Here is a 9,267-nt window from a genome sequence, read left to right on the forward strand (position 1 = left end):
AGGGGAAGGGTCCAAAAAGTTTCCAGATCCAATTGCATAGGAGAGCAAGGTTTCGATACAACCGGTTGCCAACATACCAAGACCCCCGAGAGATGTTGGGAGCGAGACCATACTCCAAGACACCAACGAAAGGGCTTTTTTTCTATTTCACCGCTCCACAAGAACTCCCTTTGAAGTTTCACCATCTTTGCAATGATACCTTTTGGCATGGAGAAAAGGGACATAAAGTACGTAGGCAAACTAGAGAGAGATGCCTTGATCAAAGTTAACCTTTTACCAATCGAGAGCATCCTTCCCTTCCATGTGGCAAGTCTTTTCTCCATCTTTGAAATGATAGGTTCCTAAAATTTTAACCGAGACGGGGAGCCACCAATCGGCAAACCCAAGTAAGTGAATGGTAGAGAGCCGATCTTACATAGGAGCGAATTAGCCGCATTCTTGAACCAAGAATCATCCACCTTTATTCCAATTAAAGAGCTTTTATGGAAATTTACTTGCAAACTCGAAAGCAAGTTGAAATATGATGAGGGCTTTTTTTAGATTTTGGAGATACTCAATTTTAGGGGGCAAAATATGAGAGTGGCATCCGCGTATTGCAAATGAGAGATTTTCATCCCATTTCTACAACTTTCAACCCCTTTCCATAGATGCAAATCGGTTGCTTTTTAAATTATTAGGCTCTGACTCAACAATGAGAGTAAAGAGGAAAGGAGAGAGGGGTACCCTTGCCTCAATCCTCTATGAAGCTTGAAGGGAGAAGAAGGGGAGCCGTTAATGAGAATCGATGCCGAAGCCGAAGATACACAAGACATAATCCATGAAAGCCATTGTTGTGGAAGATTCATTTGAGAGAGGACCCATTCGAGAATGCCCGAAGAAACGCTATCTCAGGCTCTATGACAATCCAACTTGAGCAGCATACGTGCTCATACTTGATTTAAATGCTCCATTGATCTAATTCCTTGTCTATTTGTATCCTATTGCTAGATCTTTACCAGCATCCTCCATGAACTAATGACAACAAGGTTCTTGATCCAAATCACAACTGCTGCATAAATTTACAGAAATAGGGTGCTGCAGTTGACTAAATCTGTTAAAAGGAAGAAGCAGGAAAGCACAAGTTAGGCAGTGAATGCCTGCTATCCTACACCTTTGATGAGATTGGATTATGAGGATTCATCTCTTGTATAAACAGAAATCAAATCGGCAAAAAATAGTTCCATAATTAGAATCGTCAAATTAGAAATTGTCTTCCACATAAAATTACTTTAAGTTCCATGTTTATTTCCAATAGATTAACGTGCATAATTAATCATCACTTCCTCGGTCACAATTAGAAATTTAGAACATAACCTGCATTACATGACTCCGACATGCTTAGTTACAACCAAGTTCTACAAAAGTTAAATTACAATTTTGCTTACTCATAAGCACTTCAAGTTCTTTTACTTCCTCACCATTGCTTCTTTAAAATTGTTTTTGCCTTCTTGTAGCTTGGCGCCTACCCACAACAACTATTCAACAAGCAAGAATGTGGGATCATTAATTTCAGGAGAAATTCACAAGAGGGGGCCCAACTATTATCCATTTTCTTTTATAGGCCCCAACTATGGATTATTCCCTGTAGGTCCCAAAGCATTTTGTGATTTTTATAAGTCCTGAATTACTTATAAATGGTTTAAAAGGTAAGATTTTTAAATATAAGCCCCATTTTATAGGTCTTTGTCACTTGCTGAAAGTGTTCGAAGATGGTAAATATTTAAAAATCTTACCTTCTAAATCGGTTATAAGTAACTCAGGTCATATGAAAATCACAAGATAGTAAACTTGAGACCTGTAAGGAATAATTCATTGTTGAGACTTATAAAAGAAAATGGGTTATAGTTGAGCTATCTCTTGTAAATTTTTCCTTAATTTTAACATCACATATGCTCGCCAACCGCAGAATTGCATGTTCTTTTGTCTTTTTGGGAACTATATAAATAAATGTGTAGCTTTTGAATTAACATGCAAGCTTGTATATAATTACTAAATGTAAGTGCGATTTTTGCAAGATCAAACAACTGGACGATCTAATGTAGGAAGAAGAAAATATCAAAAACATTCCTAGAGTTTAAAATATTTATGTAGATGCTTGATTTTCAAACTCATCCTCAACAACTTCTATGTTTGCCTTCTTTGTCTTTAAATTTATTAATATCTTGTCTACGACGTCCTAGACAAAAGTCATCAATCTCACTATTAACGATTTTAAAAATGATGTTAAGACATTGGGCAATTTCTAACACAACAAGCATATATTTACACTTTGTTTCAATTTGTGTGCAAATGGACAATGGTCTAGCTTAAACCAACCGACTACGGATATCACAATTTCACTATTTTGGGGCGTCGCGCGCTTAGGCGCGCGGGGCAACAACTCGTCTAATTAAGAAAATATTAGGATTAGTATCAGAATTTTCAAAAGTACGATTATTTTAAGGAGATCATATTCAATTTGAAATTCTTATTGTAGTCAGCCACCCTCGTCTAAAACAAGGAGCCATTTTCCAGAAAACAAGCGTAAACATTTCAACTTCTCAGTCATTAAAATAAAACCCACAATTTTGATTCGATTTCTCAAATTCCAAGAAAAACCTCAGCAGAAGAGAGGAGAGAGAAATAAAATGGTGACACTGGTGGTATCGACGACGATTGATCCGGCATCAATAGGCCCAGCTTCTGTGCTTCTTGCTATGCCCGGTTGGTCTCCGGGCCCTTCCTTCGAGGTACATTTTCTCTCTCCTCTTCCTTTAAATTTCTGGGTTATTTGATTTTTGATGTTTGAAAATATGCAACGTTTTGCTTTTAAGTTGTTTTGATGTGGGTAATGGGTTGAGTAGGGAGTGAGAAGTTATAGGAATGGAGAAGTGAGAATGTTGCAGCATGATGAAAGTATAGTGAAAGAAGACAATCTCGACACTCGTTGGGAGGAATTAATAGAGGAAAGCGTCGATAATGTCATTTTTTTGAGTAAACATACTGCTGTCACTAACCGCCCTGCTCTCACCATCCACCCTATTGGTATTTCTTTTTCGTCTCCCTTTTTATGTCTTTGTTATATGATCTTCTATCATTCCTTTTTTAAGAAAAACTTTGATTTTGTGTTTTTAAGGATTTAGCATATTATGTTATGTGACAGTTTCTAAAAACTCTTCGTTACAAATCCAGTGGATTGAGGATAAAGATTAAAAGGAGGTAGAAGAACACAGGAGATTTTATTTCCTCATTGCTCAAAAACTCATGGAACTCAGGAGCTAAAACTAAAGCTTTCATAGTATGAATCTTTGAGAGAGAAAAAATTACAATGAGAGTTTATAATGTTTGAATGAATGAATAAAATATGAGCTAAGCACGAATGCTAGATTGTTTATCATTTCATGTCCACTTAACTTTATTCTCGTGAAAAATGAGTAACAAGCACTAAATTATGGGACAGAGGGAGTACTATATTACATGTGTTGATGACATGGCTTCTGTTAGGAATCAGTTGTAATCACTTTGGGGAGCTTCTTGCTAGATTGATCTTGATCATTATAACCATCGGAAGGAGTATGTTTAACACTCTTAAGAGCAGGTGATGTTAGTAGATTGATTGTTGGTATGTGGTGATCTGTTGTCTACTGTTAGTTTATCTGTGATAGCTTAGAAGGATAGGATATTTTGCACGGAAACATATTTGAAATGTACATGGCAACGGGAAACGGGTGTTTATTATGATGTTCTGCCATGAGGAAGATTCCTTGAGGTTTCCAAAACGCGACTTTTGCCTATGACTATACCCTTTGTGTATGACTAAAAGATAAGAAAAATGGAATCTTTTGTGAATGGCTATGTCTACCCTTTTGATCATGTGATTGTTGACGACAACGTGAACTTTTGGGGGAATTTGGATAATGGAGTGCTAGTGCCTTCAATTTTAAAGCTGTGTGTGTGCCTTCTTTTAAGTTTCTTTTGGCATATGTTTGGCTTCATTGCCTTGAATGTTTGGTGTGTGAGTTTGGATACACTTTGATTGTACTTTGTATGTGAGGGTGATTGGTGGTAATCAGGGTTTTTTTCTGGGAAATTGGTGAATAGGAGTTCCACATTTGAAAGAAGGGGATGTGCCACCACAAGGTGGGAAGCCAGGATGGGCTGCACCTCCTGATCCTAGAATGGGACCTTGGATTCGACTCTTAAAGAAAATTGCTGAATCACAGAATCTTATTCCTGAATATGAGGCAAGTATCCTGCATACAGGTTTTTAATTGTTTAATTGTTGCATTGATGTCACATATTTCGCTAGGGACAGAGCATCCATTTTCTCTTTTAATTGATGGCTACATAAATAGTTCCTTATTTGATTCATGTGTCCATTCCTTTGATGTAGATTACTATGGAGGCTACTCATCATGGGCCTGTGACAAGTAAGCCTACTATGTTTCTCGAAATCGGTGAGTTTCATCCCAATTATATTCTTGACTTCTAACCTTATAAAAGTAAGAATATTGGACTGAACTTATTGAGGCGATAGTTGTACTTTCAATAGGAAATAATGTAACATTATGAGGTAGTTAAGTTATTTAGGAGATTTGAGGGGTGGAGGTACACTCGTGTAGTCATGATGTATAGGGTTGTTCAAGATTCAAGTTGGTTGGGATATGCGTATTGGACTCATATCAAGGATTTGAACGGACTCCAGAGTTAAGACATAAGCATTATGCAGAGAAGACTTGCTTAAGGCTTTTTTTTAGTGCATTTTTGCATACTTTCCTAAGCTCTCTATGCTATCAACTTACTGTTGGTGTTAGTTAATTAGTATTTAATGATCGAGTAGGTCATAATTACCTGAATTTCCAAATGTAAGTAGATGGGGATTTGATACATCTTCGTTTATAGAAACAGGCATGGTGTCAAATATACTTAAAACTGTGAAAAAATAGATAAAAGGCATGTGCACAATACCCATATTATAATCCTTAATTTTCTAAAAATATAATCAAATTTAGCTGTTGGCTGCTTCTTATCTGCTTGCTTTTGGTAGTGTAGGCAGCACTTTGGAGTACTGGAAGAGAGAAGATGCTGCTCAAGCTATGGCTCTAGTTGAGTTACTTCTCAGCTCATCTTGATACTGCACAACTTTGTTCGATTTCTCTCTAGCTGAGGTGAAATATATTTTCTTGAATTTAAGGGCTTATTGCAGCCCTTGTCCAAGGAAGTAAGCGGAGGCGAGATGTATTGTCTTCTGTTTTTGAAGGCTTATTGCTTTCCACTTACAAAGAAATAGAAACAATTGGAGAACATTTTCACTTGTGTACATTGCATCAGACTTGAGATACTCTAATATATAATTCTACAAATATTAATATGTAGTGTTCTTGTACATAGTGAAATGACTAATCACTATGTTACTCAGTGTTCTAACAAATACAAGTTATTTGTAGTTGGTTTGGGAAGGGCTTGGACTTGGAGGAGCTGCTGCTGTTGGTGAATGGGACAGGTACGGTTCATCTGTGTTTTAGCAGTTGGCATCTTGGACTAGCTGTCTTTGTTTCATTCGTAGATCTCAATGATCAGTTCACATGCAACCTGTTTTTGTCTCATCTATCTTATCACTCATCAGGACTATGAGCATGATGTCCCTCTTCTGTGCATGTAGATGATCTTATATATCAGATAAGTATGTTGCGTAAGATTTTCATGTAAAGGTGAAATGTTCTGTTTCTACAGGCTACATATGTCTGGCTACGTGAAGGCTTCCAAAATAATGGACTCTTATGCTATATTTTCGTCTTGTTACTTTGGCGTTTCTTATTTAAGTTTCCCCTTGCACAGTCACTTCAATTTGAAAGAAGTAAAAAGAAGCATCTTTAGATTGTTGTTTTTTTCTTCTTTGTTTGCTTAAGGGCTTAAGACTTTGTCCTGTTGTGGAGTACAAACATGACTTCGTGCTTCTTAACTTTGAAGCTTCATCTAATGCCTGATCATATTCAACCAGGAATTCTGCCGAAAAGAAAGTTCTACTTGGGGTAGGAGGTGGTCATTATGTACCTCGTCATATGGACATAATTATGTAAGTTACTTTATATAGTCATTTACCCTGTTATATCTTAGTGTTAATCATTATGCAGTCTATGTTAAGTTGCTTAATAGAATGCATATGGAACCTTGGTTGATCTCGCATGAAATGGAGAATGATCTTTACCGAAATGTATCAATCTAATACCAGATTTACCCCCCTACTTTGTGAAAGTAAAACTGTATACCATGTAACATGGCCTTATGCCATGGTGGTATGACATCTGTCATCTACTGCATCACGAAACCAAGCAAGGCTTGGCCTGGTGGTAGAGGTTTGGCCTTGTGATTTCAAGTTCATGGAATCATTCAACCAAGCAAGGCTTGGCCTAGTGATTGAACTCCACTAGGAACTCTTTGGAAGTGAGGATTCCTTACCATCCCCCCTCACAAAACAAACTTCATGAGTCAAGTATAAGCCTCTCGATCCTCCTTCTCCAGCTGAGCCATTGAGCTCCAATCAGGCATGAAAGCACGAATTCAACTTAGAATGAGTCTGACCTACAAAGCTAGCTAGCTATACCTGGAAGGAGCTACATTAGCTCAGGTGATGTTTCTTGAGTCTTAACTAGTGAGATATTGTCCTTTTGGCTTTTTGAATATCGACGACCAAAAAAAAATAACTGTGCATCTGCTCAAAGAACTGTCTATATCCGTCTATCATGTATATGATGCGACCTGCGTCTTTTTGTATTCAAATGTATGAAATGTTATGTGTTGTGACTCATGGCAAGGTGCCTCTGATGGCCTGAGCTACAGCCTCTTGTGCTTCTGGATAAGGCCTTGTTCTATCCCACCTTTAAATAAGTTCTCTTCAGTAAAATTAAGTTCAGCTCAGTAAAAAAATCAGTAAATTTTGTAGATAAAAGAATAGAGAATCAGCAAAAATCAGTTTTAATTAGTAAAATTAATCTCAGTTCAATAAAAATAAGTTCCAACTTCCAATCAGTAAAAACATATTCATTCCAGTAAAATTCAGTTGAAGTGAATAGGGTCTAACTGCAAGTAACTTTTAACAGGAAAGAAAATGTGTGGGTGGGCCATCTGCTCTCAGGATATTCCTTGCCAATGGATGACCCAGGCCAGTCAAAAGTAGAAGATGCTAAAGATATTGGTGGTACTTGGAAGGATGCTATCAGAGCTGCATTTGAGGCTACTAAAACAGCTTTTCCTGGAGGGGAAGTTCTGGCTCATCTTGATCACAAGTGAGTTTCTATCCCTCGCTTTAGTCCTATTATGGGTCATAACAAAATCCTTGCTGATTTAATTGAAGTGCAATATTTATTGTGTCTATGATGATGCAAGTCCAATGATCTGAGAAGCTGATGATCAGATCATTAAGTATGTTTACCAAAAACAAAAAGAACCATAATTTTTTGGCATGGCCGTTGGGCTATTGGAGTGTTCAGGAGATTATAAATAGAAAATGACCATCAAACTGATCTTTCTCAGAGACTCACCTTAGAGTATGTAGCTCATATGTAGGCTTAGGAACAAGGGCCATTATTGAGAAGGTGCTCTAGTTGGAGAAACTGCTAAATGAGTTTTGTGTACAAGACGGCTGCAATCCATGTATGTCTTGTATATATATGGACAATATGGGAACATACCCTTTTTGTGTTGCATCATTGGATGAATATCACTTGGTGTAGATTGAATAAGAACATTATATTCCCTAATTTAATGGGTGATGAAAACTATGAGACACTTTGATTTTGGGATTTCTGGACAGTTCAACTTTTGTCAAAAACTCATTTATGGCTATTCCAGAAGTATCCTCTTTGCTTGCTATTCCAGAAGTATCCTCTTTGCTATATCTCAACCTCTCGTATTGCGAGGGATCAATGTTGCATGTAGGTGCTGCTTTTTATAGGCAATTCGGAGTAATATTCACATGTGTTGCATCTCACCATGTGATAATAAGAATTTTGTTACAATTTAGAGTTTCCTGTGAAAAGATTGTCGGTCGACATTTGAAGCCTGGAAATTGGTAGAAATTTGGATTTTTTGATGATAGAGGAACACACAAGAGTCGAATTTAGTAAAATAAGATATTGAAATATTTCACTAATATTGTTTATGTAATAATTCCAATAAAAGCTAATTTTAGGCTCTTTCCTACTGACAACAGGATTGTTATTCCGCATTTGCACCATGGAAATTGGTAAAGCTTGACGGTTTCCTCTTTCCTGGTGATTATTTGAGTTTGGCATAGGCATTAATGTTGCAACTAGAGATATGTTTAGATCTGCAAATGTTAAAAACTTGTTAGTATACATCAAAATTAAACTACGTTTGGCTGCTTATTGAATGCAGGAGTTTTAAGGGTTGGCAAAAGAAGGCTATCACCGCATTTCTTGAGGAGCAGCATATAAAAATTGGCAAACCAAATGACTTCAAATAATAAGGTGGTCAACCGGCCTCATACTTGCAGGCTTGTGGGCAGTACAACCAATAATGCATCATCTTTACTGTTGAAGCATGGTACGATGCTTTTACTTGTACATGGTAGATGTGCTCCATGAATGCTGTAAGAAATTATGGTGTATATGTTTCTCCCGCATTTACTTTGTTGGGAATGGAGGTGAATATCATACATTCCCGCTCCTTCTGTTTCTTTTTAATAGTTCCACTTTACTTTTTCACGCTTGTCAATGTAAATGTTTGAACTTTAGTATCTCTAAATTTGTATTTGCAAAACTTATGAAAAATTGATATTCTAAGGCCCTGTCCTTTTGGACTTATTTTTAGTCCATTTCAGTTCATTTCGATTCAGTTTTTTTTTTCCTGCAGTTTAGTTTAGTTTAGTTTGGTTCAATATAGTTAAGATTATTTCTATCTAAAAGAATGGGGCCTAAAAGTATTCATGGAGACTAATAGAAGAAGACTCCACATGATTATATTTTTCCTTAACCATTAATCACAAATGATAGTCAAACATAAATTTGTAAATAGTGTCGAAACTCAAAGTGTAACCATTGAAAAGGAAAGGAGGGAGTGCATTTTAAGAACAACTACATTAAGTACTATAGTTGTTGCTGCATAACATATGGAAATTTGATGATACCATTCTGACGATCAAAGACTTCGATTACTAAATTAGATGAAAGGAATATTTATTAAGCTGAGCAAGGTGTAAATTCCAATAATATATAGGGTTTTTCTATT

General features: G+C 36.7%; 1 protein-coding gene across 4 annotated transcripts; it reads left to right on the plus strand.

The window, feature by feature from the left end:
* The first annotated feature begins 2,499 nt into the window (after nucleotides 1-2,499).
* On the plus strand, nucleotides 2,500-8,864 carry LOC104896133 (D-aminoacyl-tRNA deacylase). Of its 4 annotated transcripts, none has more exons than XM_019250258.3 (10): nucleotides 2,501-2,768; nucleotides 2,883-3,063; nucleotides 4,120-4,262; nucleotides 4,412-4,475; nucleotides 5,071-5,123; nucleotides 5,466-5,521; nucleotides 6,020-6,094; nucleotides 7,119-7,304; nucleotides 8,231-8,291; nucleotides 8,416-8,864. In XM_019250258.3, exons 1-9 carry the CDS (start codon nucleotides 2,667-2,669, stop codon nucleotides 8,265-8,267), a joined length of 897 nt encoding a protein of 298 aa, XP_019105803.2. In that variant the 5' UTR covers nucleotides 2,501-2,666; the 3' UTR covers nucleotides 8,268-8,291; nucleotides 8,416-8,864. The 4 variants fall into 4 exon arrangements, with proteins under 4 accessions (XP_048503594.1, XP_019105803.2, XP_019105802.2 ...); XM_019250257.3 differs by having other exon boundaries at nucleotides 8,231-8,263; XM_010682834.4 differs by lacking the exon at nucleotides 8,231-8,291 and having other exon boundaries at nucleotides 2,506-2,768.
* The last annotated feature ends 403 nt before the right edge of the window (nucleotides 8,865-9,267 follow it).

Source organism: Beta vulgaris, chromosome 6, assembly GCF_026745355.1.
Source record: "Beta vulgaris subsp. vulgaris cultivar EL10 chromosome 6, EL10.2, whole genome shotgun sequence".
NCBI lineage: Eukaryota > Viridiplantae > Streptophyta > Magnoliopsida > Caryophyllales > Amaranthaceae > Beta > Beta vulgaris.